Raw genomic sequence first — 23445 nt, 5'->3', positions numbered from 1 at the left:
GGTATGGACAATTCATGCAATCAGTATTAAAAATTGTTAAATATCTTTTTAGTTACTATATAATTTGTAATTATGAGAATAATTGATAATTGTTTTATTATTTTATATTATTACTTAGTAAATTCATCCGTTTCATTTTTTTTATAAAAAATGTCCCGTTTTTCCAAAAAAAGCTCTCTTGAATTTGTGATCTTGACAAAAATCATGGATTAAAATAAATTTAATAACTTATGATTTGTATTTTGATAATCATCACAATAAATATAAATATATGGTATATTCTAGCTCTTTTCAATGTTTTTCTGGTTAAATGCTATTTACTTTCATTTGCTAACAATCATGGACAAATTTATAGTAAATTCACTCAAAACTAGTATATAATTAGAAATTTTTCACCGTTTGGTAACTTTATATTGATAAAGATAACGACAATCAACGACACAATCGAAACAATAAACGACATCCAGTTGCATCCAGTTGTTATATTTTCTTCTTAGAGAGAGCTCGAACGAAAAGAAACAAAACATTTTCTCTTGAATGTTAAAAAAAAAAAGATCCAAAATTAATAAATTTGAGTAAAACGATTATAATAATATGTTTTTTATTTATTTTGAGACAGGACAATTTATTTATCAATATTGTGTTACAAAAAAAAATTATGTTTGGGGCGTAGCAAACGTTGCGTATCTAAAAACCATCAAAATTCGTCATGAAAATGAATTGAACACTTTGATGACGCTACATTATTTCGATCAATCAGACGTGACTTTGAGTGAAAAAAGTTTAATCTAAGGAATAAGACAACGGTTTTGATTGGCGCGCGGTAACGCTCGACAGCGTGGATGTAGCTTTTTCTCGTGTACCCTGCTGAATGAACGATGTGATCCCATGCCAGCTGTACATCTTTATTTTGCTCGCCAAAGCGTAACCAAAAAGAAATTTTCCATCTGTTAGTAACACGTATAATGAAAGATGATGAGCATATGTTTCAATAGCGAGACTCGATCGTGATTCAATTAAAAAAACAAATCTACATCTACTTATTTATATTTGTTAAATTAATCGAGGAGGCGAAAAAAAACAATGCTTCCTATACACAGCAATGACAGGGAATACGGCCGGCGGCTGCGCTTAAAAGAAAAAGCTCAAGGATGGTTCCGGTAAATAATCAACTTTGATTTGATTTATCTATACACAATATATCTTGAATGCCCACTAGAAGTTTTGTGTACCGATACCATTTGTATACCAATAGTTTTTGAAAACCAATGCATGTTTTTTTGATGGTGCACCCATTAAACTAAACTGTCAATGAACCTAAATTTTTTTTTTTTTTTGTGTAAAGCATCCAATGGCCTGTTGAAAACGATGCTGGGGGGACCCTCATATTTTTCATGTATATGACAATCATGATTGACAATTTGTTGAACAATTGATATGTCTATACTCAGCTTAATTATTTAGGCTACCTTCATGCAGGACTGCAATTAGTGGGAAGCAGGCGAGTCCAATGCGTTGGACTGGAGAGGGTGCCAAATTACCCCTTTCCCTTAAGTTTGCCTTCTACATTATGCCAATCCCTGGCTGACTAAGTATCTAGTTGTGGTCCTGCCCTCATGTCCTCTCCACAAAAAGTGTTGGACGTGGGACTGTCTCAACATCGTGGGCCCCTCCCCCTTACACATAGTGATGCTCGGAACTATGTGTAAAAGCTAAGGGCCCCCCCCCCATGATATAGAGACTACCCCACATCCTACCCTTCAAGTTCTTGTGAAGAGGACATGAGTGCAGTGTCACAACTAGATACTTTATCAACCACGAAAGCACACATTTTGGCGTAATGTAGAAAGGGAGCAGCTGTCGTATAATCCAAAGATTGGTAATTTTCTGCAACCAAACACGTCCGACGAAAAGTTGCCAAGGCCATAACTGACGCTATGGATACCAAAAAACCATCAGCATAGAAAACAATAATAATGGAAATATTTCTCTGTTTATAAAAATAAAACCCGGACTCTTTTAAATAATTAATCAATATGACAGCAAGAAAAATAATATATATAAGAATGATATAACCTAATCGGGAAATAATGCTACTGACATGTCAGAAAACAGCAGCTAAAGGAATGAAACAGCTATTTCAAATATTAGACAAATATTGGAACCTGAAATATATGAGGAACCTGTTTGTTAAGCCTGTGGAACTAGCGCCACCTGGGTAGAAAGATCTATAAAAGATATATGGAATTCCAGTGCCATTATGTCGGCTTTGGCAACTTATCAGAAAAAAGTCACCAACGGAATCGGTGGATTATACTGCAGATGTTCAGTGGTTATCCAGTGTTGTATTCAAGCATTGAGATGGACAAGATGCTGCCTTTGGCCTTGCCACAGTGGTGATGAAAGTACGATTAACGTGAATCGCCATTCAAGACTGATACATAAATGTTGTCCATGGTCAGAGCTTAAAGAATAAAAAAAACATTTAGGTACCAACCACTTTTCTTAATCATGATTTTTTGCTCTAGAAAAGTTGTCTTAAATGTTGTTTTTTTTTACAGGGACCTGCATTGGAAGACAAACTATCATGATATCAAAATTCGGTCATCTAGACTGTAATCTAGCAATTGCATATAGAAAACTTTAGGCACAGATACATATATTTTCTAGCCTCCACAGCAACTTGTCGCTTGTCAAGCTGTACCCAAGGCTCTACAACTGGTCACTATACTGTAATCATGGCCTTTACAAAGGTGGGGGCTCAGGGGGCGTACCAGTTCTGGACCTGGAAAATTCACATTCACTTATGTGAAAAAGACACATTCACTCTTACATCTCCTTGTAGAGATATCAAGGTGCCCTTAGGAATGGATGTGTCCAGGAATAAAGGGGCTCTCTATTAGTTTTGTTATGTAGTGTAATTAGAACGTTGGTTCTAGATTGTAACCTATCAATAGTTCATAGTGTATTAATCTTCCGGCAATTGTTGACAAAGTCACTGGTGGTCGAGTGGTCATAGTGACGGACTCTTATCAAGAAGACCTGGGTTCAAATCCCACCATCGCCACAGTGGTGATCGGCTGACGTTGGTTTCCTGTGGTTCCCAACTTCGAACACTACAAATCTTCAATCACTACACTTCACTCATAGTTCAAAAAATAGATGGCAGATGACAGCACTGTAATAACCATTACATAGGAACAAACTTCACTTTAAATTCACGACACAGACATGCACATTCCAACATGTACCAATATGTTAGTTCTGCAGAGGAATTTGGACAAGGTGCATGTGTGTGTGTGGCTTAGTAGTAGTAGTAATAATTGTTGGTGAACGAATCGAGAATCTTGTATACAGTTGTAGACGAACATCTTATCACCACGCCACTTTGGCCCAGCAGAAGTTGGCGAAGAAACCAGTGTCTTGTATAATCATTCGACCTTGCTTTGCAAAGTAATCAAGAGTCAATGATTAGCAAAGAAATCAAAGATCTTGTAAACAGTCTGACCTCTCCGGGTCTTGGTCAGTAGAGTTCGCAGCTGACTATCCATGTTCACCATAGATGTCAGGTCCAGTGATCAAGCTTCTCAATAGATGTCTGTCTGAAGTTTTATATTTTGAAAAACTCAAAAGATGTCTCATATACTTCACACAAGTTTCAACATCACTTATGCTTCTTGGCTCCAGGGTTAATTTTCAGCTTTTTTATGCAAAATTCAAAAATTAATATTACCTTTTGTAATATATACGGGAATATATCCACCATATAGGTAAATTACCCATGTGGTTGAATATATTCCTATACTAGTGATTCTGTAAAAGGTGTATCACAGTATGTGTGGTAGATTATACAAATTATTAGAAAGGGGGTTTATCCCGAGGCTTGGCAAAAACTTAGGCACCAAGTGTACTAAAAAATTGTTAACAGTGTGTAGGAACAGCTACTACTACTAAACCATTTTGTCTACATTCCTCTCTGTGAAATTTCTAACAAATTGGTACCTGTTGTACAACCTGTTCACGGTATGTATGTTGTGAACCTAATGTGAAGTTTGTTACTGCGTAATGCTTGCTATGTTTAGGTTAAGTACAATGATTCTGATTGAATAAACAGCTAATTGAATTGATTACTTTTGAATTGATTTAAAACTGGTTCTTTCAGGATTTTTAATGTTGCATTAAGCAAAAATAAGTTCAGCTACCAGAAGAGACAATGCGAGAAATTGTGAATAAGATTTGTCGCCTTCTTATTACTCAAATCTTTCTTAAGCAAAGTTGCGGCATAAAACTTGCCTACAAATCAGACTTGTCTTTTTCTTACATTCATACAGTGGTTATCATAAACTGAACATTGAAGGACACAGGACACACCCCGTTTCCCATCTTCTATGTTAAGTGCATGATAACTACACTGTATGAATGTAAGAAAAATACAAGTCGGATTGCTAGGCAAGTTTAATGGTTATCATACATTGTTTCCAAAAGTTAGCGTCCTTGTTTGGAATTTAGACATTTTCTAGAATTTCTAGAAAGATACTGGGCAAATCGTTCAGAAATTTTGGTCACATATACCCTATGTTGGTACTCATCATTTCTAGCAAAAATCTAGTCACCAGTGTATTTGGGGACCAACAAAAAATTAAATAAAGTTTTTGATCAAGACAGCTGCAAATGACTTGTAACTTTGAAAAAAATGTTGCATTAACTTTGTGCAACATTTCTGTGCATTTTCATGAGAATAACAGGTATATTCATGGAAAAATAAATGTTTTCAATAAAAATTCTAATTTTCATTACATGAATTTTGCTTATGTCGTGCCAAGTTTTCAACCAACTTTTACGAAATTCACAGAAAACATGCTATACCTGAGACATACTGTGCAGAAAATTAAAATGTGACAAATCATTATATTAAATGAGATATAAGTATTTTTAGTAAATGTTTAGTAATTGTGAATGCACAAGAAATATTAATTTTAATTTTTCATAATTTGATTGCCAGCCAGATATAGTGCAACTTACGGTATATAAAAATTCCAGCAGAATGTAGTGAAAATTCAGAAAGATATGTGTGATATTGTGAGCTGTAATTTTGAAACTTGCTGAAAGTAACTGAATGATAAGTGATTTTGCACAAATTGGTATACAATTATTTTCTGTTATTTGGTTATTTCGAGAATAAGCCCATAGCATTATATGAATGAGCAAAGACACATGTCTGATGCTATGTAAGAAAAGTATTTTAGCGTAACATGCATGTATGATGTCTAAATAAATAAACTCAAGTCAAAAATGAAATAACAGCAAATAATCTCTTACCAATTTGGGGAAAATCCCTTATTATCCAGTTACTTGTAAGCAAATTTCAAAATTACAGTTTACAATATTGCTTACACGGGGCCGCAACTAGGGGGGGACAGGTGGGTTTGTACCCCAGGAGCCGGATCAGAAGGGACACCAAATTCACCCTTTAACTGCTGCTTCTACATGTAAGTGGCCCCAAAAGTCTGTCTTGCCCCGGGTGACAAAGTATCTAGTTGTGCCCCTGCGCTTACAATCTTTCTGAATTTTCCTGGCATTCAACTGGAATTTTTATATGAATTGCACTATATATCTGACAATCAACTTAAGAAAAATAAAATTAATATTTCTTGAGCATTTGCAATTAATAAACATTTACTATAAATATTCGTATCTTATTTAATAATGATTTGTCATATTTTACTATTCTACACAGTATGTCTCATGAGTAACGTCATGGTTTTTTGTGAATTTCGTAAAAGTTGAGTGAAAACTCGGCCTGCAAAAGCAAAACTCATGCAATGAAAATTGTAGGCCTAATTTTTATAGAAAACATTTATGTTTTCATGAATATGTGTGCTGTTCTCACGAAAATGCACAGAAGTATTGCACAAAGTACAATATTTTGTTAAAGTTACAAGTCATTTGCAAATTTTTCTGTGATACAGGGTTGATCAAAACATTTTTTTCCCATTTAATTTTTTTGTCAGTCCCCCAAATGCACTCTAAATTCTCACTGGAAATGGCAAGTACCAATATTGGGTATATATGACTGAAATTCCATAACGATTCATCCAGTATTTTCCTAGAAAATTGAGAAAATGTGTAAACTCCAAAAAGGACAGACTTTTGGAAACGTAGTATATAACTACCGGTACTTTTAGGCATCAGTATCAATTTTTCAGTTGCCATCATTGCCTGGTGCATGGGATTTGTCAGGCCCCTGGTTCAATCAACAATTTCATTAAGTAGAATAAGGCACCTTGCTAGTTTTCAGCTCTGACAGAATACATACATATTGGTTTCCTCTATAACCACATAACCAGAATTTTTTATGGCTGAAGATCTTTGTGATCATGCGCATGGGAAGTCTCGTACAATAGCTCTGACGTGTGTGCCAATAACACTGTGAACAAGTGATTTGTTATTAGCTATTACCTATCTATAGGGTGGGTACTTTCAAAAGGGAGTTTCATTTGAAGCAATCTTTAGAAAAAAGTGCTCATATGAGTGTCTTAATAGAAGCTTGACAAATCCCAGATTGCAATAGCACTAAAAAATCTGGTCTCGTTTTTCTGTAATTTTTTAAATGTGATTATCACGTAATCCCAAGAGATCTGCATGATCTGTCCAGGGAATATGTTAGTGTTAGTAGGCATCCATGCACAACTGGGATTTGAGCCCTTACCTGCACAGTCAGAGGCTAGCTCCCCTAACCATTCATATTTTTTCTATGTTTTTACTAAATTTATATCTGAGGCTAATCACAATATTTATCACTAAGCTCCAGTGCCCTAAAAGTCTGGCACTACAGAAACTCCTGGTAGGGCTTTAACTGGGTTTTTTGGGAGGGTGGATAAACATGATTTTGATGCCCACCACAACTGTAAAATTTGATTTTATGAATGATTTTTGATTTGATCTTTGATTTTCCTAAAAATTTCCCCCCCCCCTTCAGTTTGCTGCCAGGGCAGTCCCCCCCCCCATCCTTTTCTAGTTATAGCCCTGACTCTCACCATTTTTTTTTTTTTTTTAGATTTTCCAAGCCTTAGTCTTAATTAGTTTAATTCAGGGCTTGACAAATCCCAGGTTGCATTGACTAACGAAAAATTACCATTGATGCCTAAAATTTTCTGCGTCTGGTTGTTGGTACTTAGCGAAACCCACCAAACATTGATAATCGGTTTTCACGAGAGATGTAAATTTGGTGTATAAACTATGTATAATTTGTTTTGTAATTTCCAGTGTGCATCTGTGCAATAATTATGCACAGTATTTTCATGACTTTGAATACAAATACAGGACCACAGCAGGCAAAATGCCCAACGAGGTGGCTGAGAAAAAGATGTCCATAACAAATATGGGGATGTCTCGTATTTCTAATATATGAGACATTCATAGAATGCATCTTATATTGTTAGAATTCCATTCATTTGCAAACAAAGAACCATTTCAGTTATTAATACTGTATTTTACAGTTTCACAACAAGAACTCCCTCTGATGCAGTCACCTCTCTTTTACGGACAAATTTTTTTGTCCCGTGAGTGTCCACAAAAGAGGGGTTTTACTGTATAACGATAATAAATTTTTTTCATAGTTTTCTTAAGTGGTAGCCTATATTTCCTAAAGGTATATTGGATTCATTTGTACTTTTCTTGGCGTTTGGTTTTCTAAATAATTGGTGTTTTTTTTTGTTGTTTTTTTTAGTTTTTTCTCTCTGATTCTGTCATGTTTTGCTAAATAGATTTAAGATTAAAATTTCTTCATTAAGTAATTGAAGGTTATTTTCTTTCTTCCATCTTGTCACTTTTGCATTGGGGTGGATAGAGAGAACATTATCATGTAAGTTTTTTTTTCCTCATTATAAATTCTCTCTCTATACCGTAACCATTTCACCAAAAAATGCTTATTCCGTCTTTTTAGACTCTTTTAACAGTTCTGTAACTCTTCTTTCAAAATTTTAATTAAACACCCTGCATGTTTGAATAAGTATTGCTAACAGATATTTTTTGTCAAGTTTAAATGCATGATTTAGAGTCTCTATCGATTTTATGAACTCTTTATGAACCTCACTGCAAAGCATTTATTATTTGATATATAATGTATTTTTCACGACAGGGAAGTTAGTAGCTTATGGATTTGAATGAATTTATTGCTAATTCAAAGCAGGGCTTGACAAATCCAGAAAAGGCAAATTTGGCTATAGCAAACTTTCTTAGGAGAGCCAAGTTTTATTTTTTCCTGGGAAAAGTGCCAAAATAGAATTTTCAATATTTTCATTATTCAGGGACCCCTTTTCATGTTGGTAGACACAGAGTGGCATAAATTCTGAAAATTTTTTGTTGCATTCAGACTTTAATTTAGTAATCCTTTATAGAAAACTTTAGACTCCATTTCAAAGTCATCATGGCAACCTCATCTTTAGAATTTGTCAAGTCCTGTTTTTTGGGTTTTTTTTAGTTTTTTTATTTTGAATGCATTGCTGAGGTTGAGTAGTTAGTTTTTTTTTCTGTTGCTATATGGCAGTGGTTCTCAAACCTTTAGTGCCTGTGAATTTCTTGCCATAACTCATTTACTTGCGGCTCCCTCATCTTAACAATTTGTATGTTCGTGGTGCTTTCCTGGCAGCAACAGATTCCTACTGACCATTATGTAGCTGCACATTATTTTCTGCTTGGTTATACACTCTTGGCAAAGTTTGGTAAGGCTCTTTGGAGCAGTAATGTATACTTTGAGAACCACTGCTGTACGGGAAATTTCAAAATCTTTTACACGTATGCACTATATTGCTAAACATATTCAGACAGCTTTGAATCTGAAAATTCTTATTGGGGGAAAAACTTCTGTTTTATTTTTATATGCAAACCTTATAAACTTCTCTAATGAACTTCGAGCCAAAATATCAATGTTGACTGTGTGACATACAAATGCTTACTCCTTGAAGCAAACATCTGTCATTGAAGCTATAATGGTTATAATAAAAATATGAGTCTCTTGTCAGTTTCGTGGGGTTTTTTTTTGGCAACATTGAGAATTTATAATTTTGACAGGCTAGACCAGAGTTTCCCAAACTTTTTGATCTGTCCCCCCCCCCCTGTACAGAAATGTTTTTCTCTCATCGCTCCTAACTCAAGTCAACCCATAGGATTTTATGTAATTTCCATATCTTCTACTGTCCTCCCAGGGGTGATATTGCCCTTTAGGAAACACTGGTCTAGACTATATATTGCTATGGCTCAATATGTAAGTGAAAGTATCTCTGAAACACTAACATTGATACACTGTTCGTGTTGCTCAGTAAATCGAGCATCACGAGCTCAAGAATGCTCAATAATTGTATTTGATTCCATGCTTGCTTTATTAACTATCCCATTCTAGTTGTGTTTAAGGATTGCAAGGCTATTTATACTGTTCAGAAGAGCTGTCATCTATGTTATAAATTGGAAGTGAGAATTTAGCAACTGAATACATTTTTTAAAGGAGTAATTTTGTGCTGGCTTTGGTTGAGAGATCTTAGTATTTTGACCCATGAACCAACTCTGAAAGGGTACCAAAACGTGACAGCAATTTGGAATATGCCACTGTTGCTTTCAGCATGAGCCAGCTTCGTTCCATGTTTCAAGATTGCTTTGCACCTTGTTTTGAAAACAGAAAAACAAGAAACAAAAATTTTAATTTGTCAATTCAGAGTTATGAACTCAACTTGAATAAACACAGTTATAAAATGTGCTTGAATTCCATAGCCACCTCCTTTAATAACAGTTTCCTCAATAGAGTCATACATATATTATATAGAAGAATGGTATATCCAGCAAATTTGCACCTTGGAAATTTTTCATTCGAAAGCATGTGGAGCCCTGTCAATGAACAGTGACAAAAGTGGACCCAACTATGCATTTTTTCTAGATCAGGAGTTTGACAAATCAAAATAATTAGGTGCCAAGAATGTTTTTCCTGGCAAAATTGGTTCAAAATAGCATAGGTCTATTCCTCGGCCTGTCCAGGACTCAGGAACCCTTTTCTATGCTAACAGACACATGTTGATATAATTTCAATAATTTTGTGCTGTCTTCAAGTACGAAGGCCACAACAGGCAAATTTCCCAATGGCAATTGCCCAATTGGCTGGGAAAAAATGCCCATAAAAAATATGGATGCCAAATATTACCAAAATACAATAACCTGGTATAAGAGCATATATCACGAAAAAAATCTAATAATTAATACATTCAACTATACAACATCAATACAATCATATTTAATGCATTACCCATAAAAAATATAATGGTTTCCTTATCTAAGTATAAATAGCTTTTCAATTTATCCCACTATGTCTATCATATTTCTTTTTAAACGTATCAATTGTGTTAAAATTCACAATCCCTGGAGATAAGCTATTCCATTTATTCACAACACTATCATAGAAAAATTCCCTGTGACACCACAACCTGAAATTGTTCCGTGTCAATCGGTGCTGGTGTCCCCTAGTTGAAGCAGTCGATTGACGGTGTATTAATAACTCGTAGTCTATCCTCTATCCATTCCATTAAAAATTTTAAACACTTTGGCAGAATGCAGGTGTCAGGATATGATCAATGTAAGCATATTCAAAAAATTGAGTCTTTCGTCATAGCTCATTTTAAAAAATTAGGTGTCAATGTCAATTTTTTAATCGCCATGTGTTTGTCAATCCGCTGTTCTAGGTAAAAAAAAAAAATTATTTTCAATTTGTCTGAATACCTTGGTTATGTAATGTTGGCTGTGTCTAATACAAAAAAAAAAATTCAATACTTACTATAACTATTACATATTTCAAATATTTTAGTTGGTTGTGGACTCTCATAAATCCAATCAGCTCATGAGGGCACGTAAAATAACTATGATAAGGCAAATGTCTGATATAACATTTAATGGGATACCCAGCTATGATCAAAAAAATTTATTCTTCAGTACTAATTTTTGAGGATACTTGAAAATTTCATTTCAATATTGGAGATTTTTCCACCTAATTCACACACACACTTTCCTCCAATATTTGTGTTGAAAATGTGACGCTATTATATCCTTGCATTTGTAGGCATTTCTCATAATTGACATGCTACTCGAAATGAATTTTGAAATTGAAGATTTTCATGAATGAGTGCTTCATGTTTTTTTCTTCTTAATTTTGTCATTACAGTTTAATATTCTCGGACAAGACATCCAGAAACTTGTTTTGCTTCCTCATTTTAAATGTTTCCTTCGCATTTGTCGAATTATTCTATGGAGTATGGACAAACAGGTAAAAATGAAAATTAGTATTGCCCTTTAAAATTGGTAGGTCTGTAATTAATTGACTTTAAGTATCGTAAAAATAAGTATGATTATAACCATACAACTTGGCGCATTTTTGTCTTCGCTATTTTTATTTATTTTTTTAATTTATTCCTCCTATTTTTAATATTAAAATCAGAAGAAAGCCTTCTCTTCACATTAAAAAAATATATGGTATTTTATGGGGGCAGGAGGTTAGTGAGGTGGGAAAGTATTGAAACAACCAAAATATTAGAATCTTAGCTCAATTCTTACACAAAAATTACTTTAACTTATTTCATCGATAAATGATTACAAAAATTGATTACATTTGCAATGCTTTGGCAAAGTAAATTTTTTATTGCCTTATTTCGGACAATTATAATTATTTTCAACTAGGCAGATTAGTCACGAGCCAGATAGTCGAGAGTCTACTGCAGTGATAAATGAGCATATAATCTTTTCTTGTAATGCTAGCTAGACGTGTATATTCATAGATTTTTTTTTTTTCTTTTTCAGTTTGGGTCTCATATCAGATTCATTCCACATGTTTTTCGATTGCACAGCTCTTCTAGCTGGTTTAGCGGCTTCTGTAATTACCAAATGGAGAGCTAATGACAGATTTTCCTATGGGTAAAAATAAAGTTGATGCGTTTCTTTTTTTTGGCTGTGTTTTTTTTACGTAAAAAATTTCAGTGTCTACATTAACCCATTTGCAAAATATTTTGCAAGGTGTTTAAGAGGCAAATTCCGAAGGAGCATGCAAATGGGTTAAGGTTGATACCTGTCTTCAATGTATACAGCAAGTGTACAGTTTTCTGCTATGTATACTTATATTGTGTTATGTATTTTTACAGGTATGTGAGAGCTGAAGTACTTGCTGGGTTTGTTAATGGGTTATTCCTACTATTCATCGCCTTTTTCATATTTTCAGAAGCGGTTGAGGTAAGCCGGGTGGTTACGTATGGTGTCTTCAATTCATTTAAATTATCTATATATAAATCTGATATATCACTTTTTAAGTTTCTGAACTTTTTCTAGGTATGAATTTCCAAAATTAAATAATCATGTTGTTTATGGGGGGGAGCCACATTAATGTTCTGAAAAATTCCCATAATAGCCTTTTCCTGTACTTTTCTTGAAATTCTCTTCCAGAATGTTCTGCGGCATACATCACCTATTTCAGCATATTCTGCTTTAGGGTGATTCTGTAATCCATTTTTCAAAAACCTGTCTTGTAAGCATGAAAATACTTCAAACAGAAAATCTCATTGAGTGTTAGTAAAAGCTTGGAGACCATGAAAATAATCCATACTAAGTGGGGGGAAAAGGCCTAGGTAAGGAATATTATAAGCAAGATCCACTGTATATTATATGGCCATCTATGTATCTGAAGTTGTGACAGATTCCTCAGTGACATTTCCATTGCATTGATGATGTCATAACTTTATCTCATATTTGTTTCATAGTGGAGCAGTTTAAAAGATATCAGTTTTTATGGTAGACCAAAACCCAGTAAGTCTTAATCTGGAATTCCATTGTATTTATTCTTCCAAGTTCTCAATGTCTTATTCCACATTTTATGAGCCCATGGCTTGTGTATTAACTATCATTCTCATGATGTAAAAAGTTAAGTTGATTAGTGTGTGGGTAAAAGACGGGAAAACTGAGACTAGAATTTTGAAGATACTCCTCAATTATACGTGTGGTAACGGTCACTTGTGTTTGTACTGACTTGCCGTCCCACAAATCCTTGGTCTCTTGATGTTAGCATTTATCAACATTTAATAATTATCTTAGCCCCTGCTTCCCTTCTAATCCCTAACTTGTGATCCTGTAATATATTTGTTATGTCTGCAATGATCTGTCTTTTTTTTTTTTTTCCTATTTTGTACATAATCACATATTTTAGTGTTTTCTGAATTAATGCAGATCCACTAATTCTACCTGTTCTTTCTTGTTAGCGAGCTATTGAGCCTCCAGAAGTAAAACATGAGCGACTGTTCCTTGTCTCAGTTCTTGGTTTTCTTGTTAACCTAGTTGGAATTTTTGCGTTTCAACATGGTCATGCCCATGATGGAGGTAAGTCAAAACCAATTGGTTTTGATCGAATTGGAGTTTTTCCAATTTTGTTTATAGTACATTACAAAAATTTTGAATGCATATTTATTATGAAAACATTACAGGTGTATGATTATTAGATCCCTCTTGATGAAAATATTCTTTCATTGTTAATACGCTGATACCTTAGCTGAAGAAGATCATTCATTCTCTAATGACATTCATTAGCTGAAATGAAATTTATTTATTTCTATGAAAAAATTTTAGATTCATTCTAGATATTGCCAAAAATTTAATAAGTTTTATAAAGCAGTATTAGTAAGCAGGTTGGTCATTTTGCCTGAAAAAAATATCTTTTTGTCGGGACAGTGGCAAAAACTTTCAAAAATGGTTTTATGGAAAAAAAATTTTTTGACTCAATGTATATTATATGTATCTGAGGCTTGAAATCATTACAATAATTAACTTTATAACATATTGTAAAGTAATCTGGTGAAAAATACATTTACATAAATAAGCCTAGTTGATGCTCGTTACAGACCTGCCAACTTTCCCAATTTAGGCGGGAGACTCCGAATTTTTCATCCTTCCTCGCGCTCTCTGGATTTGTTAAAATTTCTCCGGATTTTGGCAGAAAATTAGATTTTACGCGAGCGTTCACGTTGTCGTGGCATCAATGATTACCGTTGCTGTTAGGGAAAACACCCATATAGGATAGCCTTAGTCATTTCCATCGAGCAGCTGTAAAAAAGTCTTTGTGACCGCATTTAAGCAACTGGCAAAGACGTGACTTCGTTTTCGTAGTGTTTATCGGCAATCATTTATCAGGGGCATGACCTTGGTTGCCGAAATTCCTGTATAAAAGTTATTGTATTCCATTAACAGCCGTGCGGTAAACACATTTTTTTCGTCCGCAGCTTTGTAATTTGAATTTTTTTTAATTGTTTCCTCCGATTAAACATCTTCAGAAAGAAAATGTAAAACTTTAAGCTATATACAGCTAAATATAAAGCTTTTAAGAATTCATATACCCAAGATTATCAATCACTGATAGCATCCACGGAAGGAAACACTTATACTTTATGAACAGTATGTAGATTGGATTTCTTTATTCTGCATGGAAAGACTGACATGGAATTATATTCTTCTCAGGGGCAATGCAGAACCTGCTTTGGGGGAGGGGAAAGAATGTAACTTTTTCTTAATTTATTTAAAAAAAAAAAAAAATTCGATTTTTTTTTTTTTTTTTCCAATGAATTAGTGTCGGGGGGGGGGGGTACCCCCCTCGGGAGAATCTCCGGATTTCTGGATTTCCAAAGTTGGCACATCTGTCATTATAATGACCCCCATGATATAGAGAATGATTCCATTACAATGACATGTAGGAAAAATCCCTATTGTTTTCATATAATGACTATCCTATATTTTTCCTTCCAATACAGTGACCACCTATCGTCCAGGATGATTGGGTGGGGGGGGGGGGTTTGTAACAATATACAATTCTTTTTCATCATTTTTTTTAAACTGATAGTATACATAAATCACAATGCAGAAAGTGTTGATTTGTTTTATTCTTTACAAAAACAAATTATCCAACTGTAAAAATTATTGATTATTAAACCAAAATTTTGAATTCAAAACTATGTCATTTGCATAATAAATAGGTAAATGCATAACAATGCCTTGCATGCATGGTTGGGAAAAGAATATTTTTTCCAGAACAGTTTTTACTGTGGATTTTTCCTCCTACGGTAAAAACTTGCCAACCCCCGATACAGTGAAATCTTGATATAATGATACTGACAATGATTAGCTCAAAAATTTGGTTCATTGCATGGTAGTATCATGTTAATGTTCATTTCCCTAAAGTATTCATTAGCTAAGTCTGTCAATCCATGAAAAAAGCCTTCATTAGCCAAGGTATTGCTGTATTTGCTTTGATGATTGTTAGGATTTCTTGATTTTCCACTCCCTCTCCTTTGTTTTCTTGCTTGTTTTAACGACACAAAAATTATAATGTACATTCTCATATTTCATTACAGGCAATCATGGTCACAGTCATGCCCACAATCATAATCATTCGCACGCTCATGACCATTCTCACGGTTTCAGTATGTATATTTTTATCACTTCATTTTTTTTCTTTTCTGCATATTTTTGTGTCTAACTTATTTCACGTGCTCATAATTTGTTCTTTATGCAAAGGCGATGACTGTAAAACGGAGAACCATTCTCATGGTGGGTCAAGCAGTCAGATATTACAAGGCAAGTATTCATATGTAATATTAGTTAGATTGCTATTTTTACATTCTTTCATGTGCAATATTCCAATTTTGCATAAATCAGTCCATTTGAGACCATGGAGCTCTTTTCTGAAATAATATTTAACATATAAAAATATGTTAATTGGTCTCTCATTCAAGCTCACCACCTTTTTCTGAAATCTTCCCAAAGGGTCTGTAAACACACCTGGTTAAGGAAACCCTGCTTATAGATTGGTTATTTTACTTGTCATAAAAAAACAGGCTGATGGTGAGCAGGACACCCTTTTCATAAGACGAGATCCAACACTGCAAGAGAAATACCAGTTGCTTTGTTTTGATTGAGACCTATGAAAAATTGTTTCAGGATTTAGTAATTAAAAGAAATATTTCTCTGAGAAATCAACTGAAAGCACAATTAAGCCTTATGTATTTAAGTTCATTGATATATCGGCAGGCTACATATTTTATATAAATGTGTGCTAGTGTAATCATGTTCCAAAAGTTTATTAACTTTTTCTTTGCATATGTATAGGTGTCTTCCTCCATATATTAGCTGATACACTCGGTAGTGTCGGGGTTATAGTATCAGCAATACTGATGAACCAGTTTGGCTGGTTAATAGCTGACCCTATCTGTTCTATGTTCATTGCTGTTCTGATTGGTTTTAGGTAAGAGAGCTTGTTTTTTGCAGAGAATATGTTATGTTTCTTAGCACGTGTATTTGAAGCTTTTAAAATTGAAATTAATTTATATGAATTATCTGATTTGTATCTAACATTAATATATATATAAATGATAGCTGGGATCTTATGATGTCAACTGATTAATTCAATCATTTGATATGAATTAGGAGCGTTTTTTTTTTTTTTTAACCATTCACATTTTTAAAGCTGTATAGGAATTTATTTATTTGTGTGAAGTATCAACTCACAATTTATTTCATAATTTGATTTCTTGAATGTTTACAGTGGAGGAACGCAGGTGTTGGGGATATGATAGAATTATTCAAAATTTTCAATTGAACGGACCACGTGTTATTAATGCACCGTCAATCATTGCTTCAACAAGGGGACATCATTATTGTTTAGTAAAGGACAATTCCATGTTGTGGTTTCTCAGAGTTTTTCTCTGATAGGGTTGTCACACTGATATGTGCGAGAAGTATGATATATACATAGTGGGATAAATTGAACCTATCTATACTTAGATAAGACAACCATAATCTTTTTTATGAGCAGTGCATTATATATTATTAAATTATATTTTGGTTATATTTGACATCCATATTTTTATGGGTATAATTTTTTCAGCCACCTCATTGGGCCTGTTGTGGCCTTTGTATTAGATAAATTTTGTTATGTTTGATCAATGTATTAGTGGTGATCAAATAAAATCTGTTCATACTGGGGTGCATGCATCTGTTCAAGACAAATGTGATAATGTCATATCTGGAATAATAAACTTAGGCCAATGAAAAACCAGGTTGTTCATTCACCTTACATACATTGTTTAGTCTGTAAATTAGGGGAACATGGCTCATGTTGGTAGTTGGTTATATTTTTATATATGGTGGTGGTTCAATAATTTTCTCCGACTTAGGGGCAGTTGTAAGATTGAGTATCTACTTGATGTTTTTCCAACATTACTCTAACCACTTATGTTGTGATGTTTATGAAAGATGTTTAGTGATCAACTCTGTTTTATTTTTAACTACAGTGTATTACCATTGCTGAATGACTCTATTTGTGTCTTGATGCAAAGGACTCCCAAAGAACTTGATAAACAACTTCCTTCTTGTTACCAAAGGGTGAGTGTCTTTTTCAATTCTGTTTTCTTGTGTAATTTTAAAATAAATCATATCATTTGACAATTCCCTTAGTTTTACTCAAAATAAATTGGTTTTAAATATGTTTGAAATACATTTGGTAAAAGGTGTGATGTTCTTTTAACTCAGCCAATTTTGCACTTAGGTGTGATCATAAACGTCTATTCACACACACACAAGCAGGGTTTGTGCTTTTGAATTGGCCATTTGACGCAGTTGTTTTAAAATTTGCATTTTATGACTAATTTGGCTGCAACTTTTTTTCATCTGATTAGCCAAATCACTAGAATTGATAAAAATTCAGGGCGAACCCTGCACATAAGTCACTGCCCTGTCTACGTTCTGAGTGATCTGCCTCTTTACAAAACATTAGGATCAGATTCTGAACTGCTCCTGACAAGTGTGAATGAACATACTAATGGTGGAAAGATTTTTTTTTTTAACCAAAACCACACAGACTTTTCGGAACAGAAACGAGCCAATGCATGTGATAGACCTTTATACAAGAATATAATTGCTTTGAAGAATGAAAAATTGCATTATAGTTGGAAAATGTCTGGATCATTGGGACTTGACTAGCAAATGATATACAACCTGTTTAAAGGAAATAAATGTTATTTTCACATCACAGTATTAATGGTATCCTTTATATTTGTGCTGCCTCTAACTGTATCATTAACAAACTAGCCTGTATTTGAATATTGGGTGTGACATGGAACGAAGAAATTCCTTGTCATGCCCAAGGCCATGTCACTATAAACTTTCTGTCCCATTGTCATTACAAAATATACTTGTGTATAACAGGGTTTAAGCTACTGTCGCATTTTTCGCAAAATGCGAAAGAAAATCGTAGAATGCAAAAGAAGATGTTGCCACTTTCGCAAAAATGCTTACAGGAGGTACGAAATGAGTAAGACATCCAATCATCAATCATTACATAGCATTGTAGCATTTTGCTAAAGCTTTTCCAATTTTCGCTTTTTTGCGAAAGGAATTTTTTTATCCAGCTTAAACCCTGGTGTATAAGCCAAGTAATTTTGTTCAAAAATTCATTTCATCTCTAAATCGGAGACGAAGGGTGCCAGCTCATATATAAGTCAGTATTTTGAGAGAGAATGAAATCAGTTTAAACCAGCAACTCCCCTATAGCAGAGGTGCACAACTTTAGGCCTGTGATAGAAATCAGCCTGCAAGGAGATTTTTATCCTGCCCATGAAAGCAGGGCCATCTTCAAACCATCTCGTGCCCCTAAGGTCAAGCAATGCACTAAGCCTCCTAACCATAAGTTGAACATGAGTGATGGGAATTGCTGTGCATGAGTCTTTTTATGTAGGAGTCTAGCAAGAGGCCCTCCAATGTATGCATTAACACTAGAAGGACCACGGCGGTCATTTTGACCTTTTGCTTGATCTTCGTGATGAACTAGGTCATTTACAATGTTGAAATTTTTCCTAAAAATGCTTAAATATTACGCTGTCCAACCATTATAAATTTAAAAAAATCATTAATTAATTATTAATATTATATTATTATTAATATTAATATGAATATTATTAAATTATTTTTTGAAAAAATAATTTTAGATACACTTAGAGAGACTATCACCAGTCAATTCGACCAGTAAGGTTATAGGCACTTTCATAGTCATTCACAGTAAATATTCTGTTGAAAAACTGCAACATTACACAGCTTGTTAAACATAACAAGCATTACACAGAAACAAACTTCACGGAAGGTTCACTATACATACACACACATTCCAACATGTACCAATACAATTTGTATTTGTATAGTTCCACTGATGAATATGGACGAAGTGCATGTCTCTGGCTTAGTAGAGGAATGTGTACGGTTAAGCAGTTGTAGTATATGCATTTAGACAGCCCTGCATGAAGGCTTTTCCAAAAAATAGAATCTACATGATGTGATAAGTACACTATTTGTGGCCTGAAAATGATAGCCATCTTGCATATTCAGCCAGCAGACTGAACATGCACCCATACCTTCTTGCCCTTGTGGTAGCCATTGATGCAATGAAAAAATGCATTACTATTGCCTTGTAAAGTGTCAACCAAACAAAAGGGAGGATGAAAAATATTTTTTTTTGGTAATTTTTCGTTGCAATTTTCATATCTGAGAAATGTAATTTTTTTCTCAAAACTGTCTGATTGTGGGGTTGGGGTCAGCTTGGCTTATACACAGATTTTAAATTTTTTGTCTTTTTGGTGATCCTCTCTCAACTTGGGAGGGATTGGCTTATACAGAAACAAATTTATACTGGAATGTATGGTTGTGTGTGCGCATGTAATAACATACTCTATCTCATTGGATATTTTGTCTGTTGTAGCATTCTATTCGTATTTGATAAATTTGATGCAATGAAATTATAATTGTTAATCGTTTCACCCCATTTTCGTGCAGGTTATGCAACTGGAAGGCGTCTTGAGCGTGCAGGAACCACACTTTTGGACATTGTGCAGTAATGTCTTAATAGGCACTTTAAAATTAGAAGCAGCCTATAACTCTGACCCAAAGTATCTCTTAAGCCATACACAGAGTATATTTGCTCAAGTGAGTCTATACATAGAAGTGTACTACTGTATATACAAAAAGTGTTGAATAAAGTGTGTTTGTATACATGCAAAGTTTCTAATCACATTTTAATACTTTTTTTTTCTTTATTTTACAGGTTGGTGTGACGCAGTTATATGTACAAATCGACTATGTTAGCCATTGATGATGATCCATCTTTTTTATTATTATACTATAGTAATTACGTTGTTGGGCTTGCGAGACAAGCAACGAGGAGGTATCTTTTTCCCTATGAAAGACTGTGATTTTTTTTTTTTCAAGAGCGAATTTCTTACATCATATCTGAGAAAGACCTTTACTTTCCATCTCACGGTAGAACATCACTTTGTTCATTTTTGATACAATGCAGATCATTTTTCTTTTACATAAAATATGTATTACAGAAATCCAGTTTTTTTTCCCATTTATTTATTACACGATTTGGGGGGGTGTGGTCAGTAATACTCGGTATTTTTCCCTTTTTATGGGATTTTTTCATATATAGTTTTTATATTTTAAGTTTGCTGTAAATAAAAATTCTGTTGCTTTGTGAGAAATCTTGATGTCGTTAAGTTCAGGTTATATTTTAATACAGTAAAAGTCGTTATAATGGGAGCTGATAATCGCCAGGAAAAATTGTAAGACTTTTCGTTATAAGCATATTTAATTATTGCTTGTGATAGTCAATAAATTGTTGCAAAACACTTCTGCTTTAGTTTCGCAATGAACGCCATTTAGATCACATTGTTCATTGATTGAACAGGATAGCAATAGTGAAATGGATTTTTAGCTCGGAACATCATATTAGTTTCTCAAAATAATTTAGCCAACCATCTGAAAAATAAAAATTTTTACTTTACTATTTCATAGCTGCCAGCCCCAAAGCAGAATGTTTAGTACTGTTCTGCGACAAGCCCTCGGCTGACTGGAAATGTTCTGCGGTAAAAATCCCCATACATGTAATAGTGTTTTTTGCACTTTTTCTTAAAATTCTTCCAAATTGTTCTGCAGTAGCGGTAATTGTTCTGTGACGTACGTCGCAGATTTCGGCACATTCTGCTTTGGGGGCTGCCAGGTCTCCTGAATTTCTGCGCTATCTCTCAGATTCCAGAAAAGTTCTTGTATTTCAAAAAATCCTTACTTTTGGGGTGGGGGTGAAGATAATTATTCTGAAAAAATTTCAATAAAGTCCCCTTCTGTTTCTTCCCTCAGAAATGATGTTACACGAATAGATTGTTCTTTCCCCCCCCCCCCTCACCATTGTGTTAAATCACAAAGCAATGTAAAATTTTATAAAGGAAAGGACAAAAATTTGCCATCATCCATTAGATTGCCCCTGTGGTGGTTGAGTGGTCATATTGATGGACTCGCATCATGCGAGGACCCAGGTTCGAACCCCACTGGTGGTCGGCTGAAGGTTTTCTTTGATTCCCAACTTTTTGAGGGGTGAATCCAAGCCAGTCTCCCCATTAAAAAGTCTCGCCACAGAAAGAAGCAGGCCTATAATGGTACAAATCTTCAATAAATACAATTCACTCGTCATTCGGAAAATAGGTGGCAGCACTATAACAAGCATTTCACAGAAACAAACTTCACATCAGATTCATAATATGACCACGCACATTCCATTTCCAATTCATGTTACAAGATACATGCATAGTTTAGTAATAGCATCACTTTTACTGTACCTATCATTTTTAATAAGTCTGTCCCTTTTTTTGAACTGAAACCAATTTTTTGTCGCCCTGATTTTGACTTCAGTGTAGTAATGACAGGCAATTTCACCCAATGGTGGGTGGTGATGATTGGCGACTTTGCTTGTCTTGGCGATAGCTAGTTTGATGTCACATTTTTCCAAAGGAGGAAAAAGTTATTTTTATATTTGTCTGTACAGTTATTGTAAAGAATTCAGGTCTATATAAAAATCCTACCCAATTCTCATGCTTCAAGGTTAGTAGCTATGCCACCTCACTTTCATGCCTTCATGGACTCATTAATATTTTTCTGCTGATTGGAAAGCTTTTAAGCACAATTATTGCAAATTTTGATGTTCGTACAGCGTTTAGAAATGACTTTCAAACTGTCACTTCCACTCAAATAAGCCCTAGTGTGAGAGAGGACTTTAGTCTGTGAGATATAGCAAGTCAGAGCCACAACTACGGGGGTGCAGGCGGATCTCGTGCCCCGGGCGCTGGACCAGAGGGGGCGCAAATTTTATTCTCAAACCTCTCCTTCAACGTTACAAGGAGGCGCCAAAATGCGCTCTTGCTCCAGGCGACCAAGCATCTAAATGCAGCCCTGTAGCAAGTGACAAAAGTAAGTTGAAATTCAAAACTGGATTATGGCATGTCCCATTCATATATTGCAGTGGTTCTTAAAGAACCACTTCACAGCATAAATAAGCACACAAATCTACATCTCCAGCTCACTGCGATGCTCCCAGGAGTCTCGATACACATTTTGAGAAGCACTGGTATATTAAGGGAAAGCTTAGGAATAGAAAGGGTGGGAAAAAGTTGGTTTTTCTGTCTCTTCTTTGCTATAAATGGCTGAGAAATGTGCCCGGGAAGAATTGGCGTTTTTGAAAATTTTTACTCTAGGCATAGCAAACGCTTTCTAATTTTGCAATTCGTCATAAAAAAATTTGTTTTTATCTTCGACGCTAGTACACCGATTGTGCATTGCAAATCGCTCATGGTAACAGGATTCTTGTTGTAAGCTATTACTTGTTATATTCAGGCTTTTACTGTATTATATGCATATGATGAAAAATATAGCGTGATGGAACTTAATTCTGTAACTATTTACCCCTCCCTTTATGTTTTTCAACATCTTGCAGTGAACTCACATTTACGTAAATTTGGTTAACAAAACTATCCTCTCTGTGATCAGAATAATCCGCAAATGGTGATTGTTCCTTATCAAACACATACTAATCTGTGTGCAAGATGCGACATTTAGATATTCTGTTATTAACAACTAGGAAACAAGACACATTAGTAATAATAGTTTTTCACTAAATATGAAACAATCTGTAAGCCTTTTGTAAGATGATAATTCATTATGGAAAGGTACGACCTCTTTAACCGTCTTTCAGATTTCATTTATCTTACCACTGTTGCTGTTCGGATATTGCAATGTCTTGGCAGCATTAAGGCACAGATTTGATCTCTGCAAACAGCACTGTGGTTGGCTGTTGTTATTTTATAACTTTGAGGCGTGAAAATGGGCCTGTCTTCTGTTTAGAAGGGTTTCTCCTCTCACCAGTTTACAGAAAATTCACTGCTAGAAAAATTCATAGATGGGAAAATTCATGACTAAAAATTCACAACAGTTTGGCGCAAGTCAGTGAGCCAGTAAGTTAACGAGGAATGACAGAGGGAGTGAGTCAATAAATGATACAGTAGTTAA

At 34.5% G+C, this 23445-nt stretch overlaps 1 protein-coding gene across 2 annotated transcripts; it reads left to right on the top strand.

Annotated features, from left to right (window-relative positions):
- The first annotated feature begins 709 nt into the window (after positions 1–709).
- LOC149084084 (zinc transporter 7-like) lies at positions 710–22806 on the top strand. 2 transcript variants are annotated; one of them, XM_089234438.1, is made up of 12 exons: positions 944–1160; positions 7850–7864; positions 11201–11302; positions 11833–11946; positions 12171–12258; positions 13278–13395; positions 15417–15485; positions 15580–15639; positions 16171–16306; positions 17355–17445; positions 19885–20034; positions 20153–22806. In XM_089234438.1, the coding sequence occupies exons 1-12, from the start codon at positions 1084–1086 to the stop codon at positions 20198–20200; spliced, it is 1068 nt and encodes a 355-aa protein (XP_089090564.1). In that variant the 5' UTR covers positions 944–1083; the 3' UTR covers positions 20201–22806. The 2 variants fall into 2 exon arrangements, with proteins under 2 accessions (XP_089090565.1, XP_089090564.1); XM_089234439.1 differs by lacking the exon at positions 7850–7864 and having other exon boundaries at positions 710–1160.
- The last annotated feature ends 639 nt before the right edge of the window (positions 22807–23445 follow it).

This window comes from Pholcus phalangioides, unplaced genomic scaffold (genome assembly GCF_987345545.1).
Source record: "Pholcus phalangioides strain wild (caught in Gottingen) unplaced genomic scaffold, Ppha-v1.0 ptg000008l_1, whole genome shotgun sequence".
Classification (NCBI taxonomy): Eukaryota; Metazoa; Arthropoda; class Arachnida; order Araneae; family Pholcidae; genus Pholcus; species Pholcus phalangioides.
Note: the sequence above shows the minus strand (reverse complement) of the source record. Positions and strands in the feature narration are given on the sequence as shown.

What these genes read in the sequence shown, in the direction of transcription:
- LOC149084084 (XM_089234438.1), top strand. Translation starts at nt 1,084, where the DNA reads ATGCTTCCTATACACAGCAATGACAGGGAATACGGCCGGCGGCTGCGC. An exon ending in GCTGTTCTGATTGGTTTTAG is followed by an intron (nt 16,307 to 17,354) that starts GTAAGAGAGCTT and finishes TTTTAACTACAG; the next exon opens with TGTATTACCATTGCTGAATG. An exon ending in TTCCTTCTTGTTACCAAAGG is followed by an intron (nt 17,446 to 19,884) that starts GTGAGTGTCTTT and finishes ATTTTCGTGCAG; the next exon opens with GTTATGCAACTGGAAGGCGT.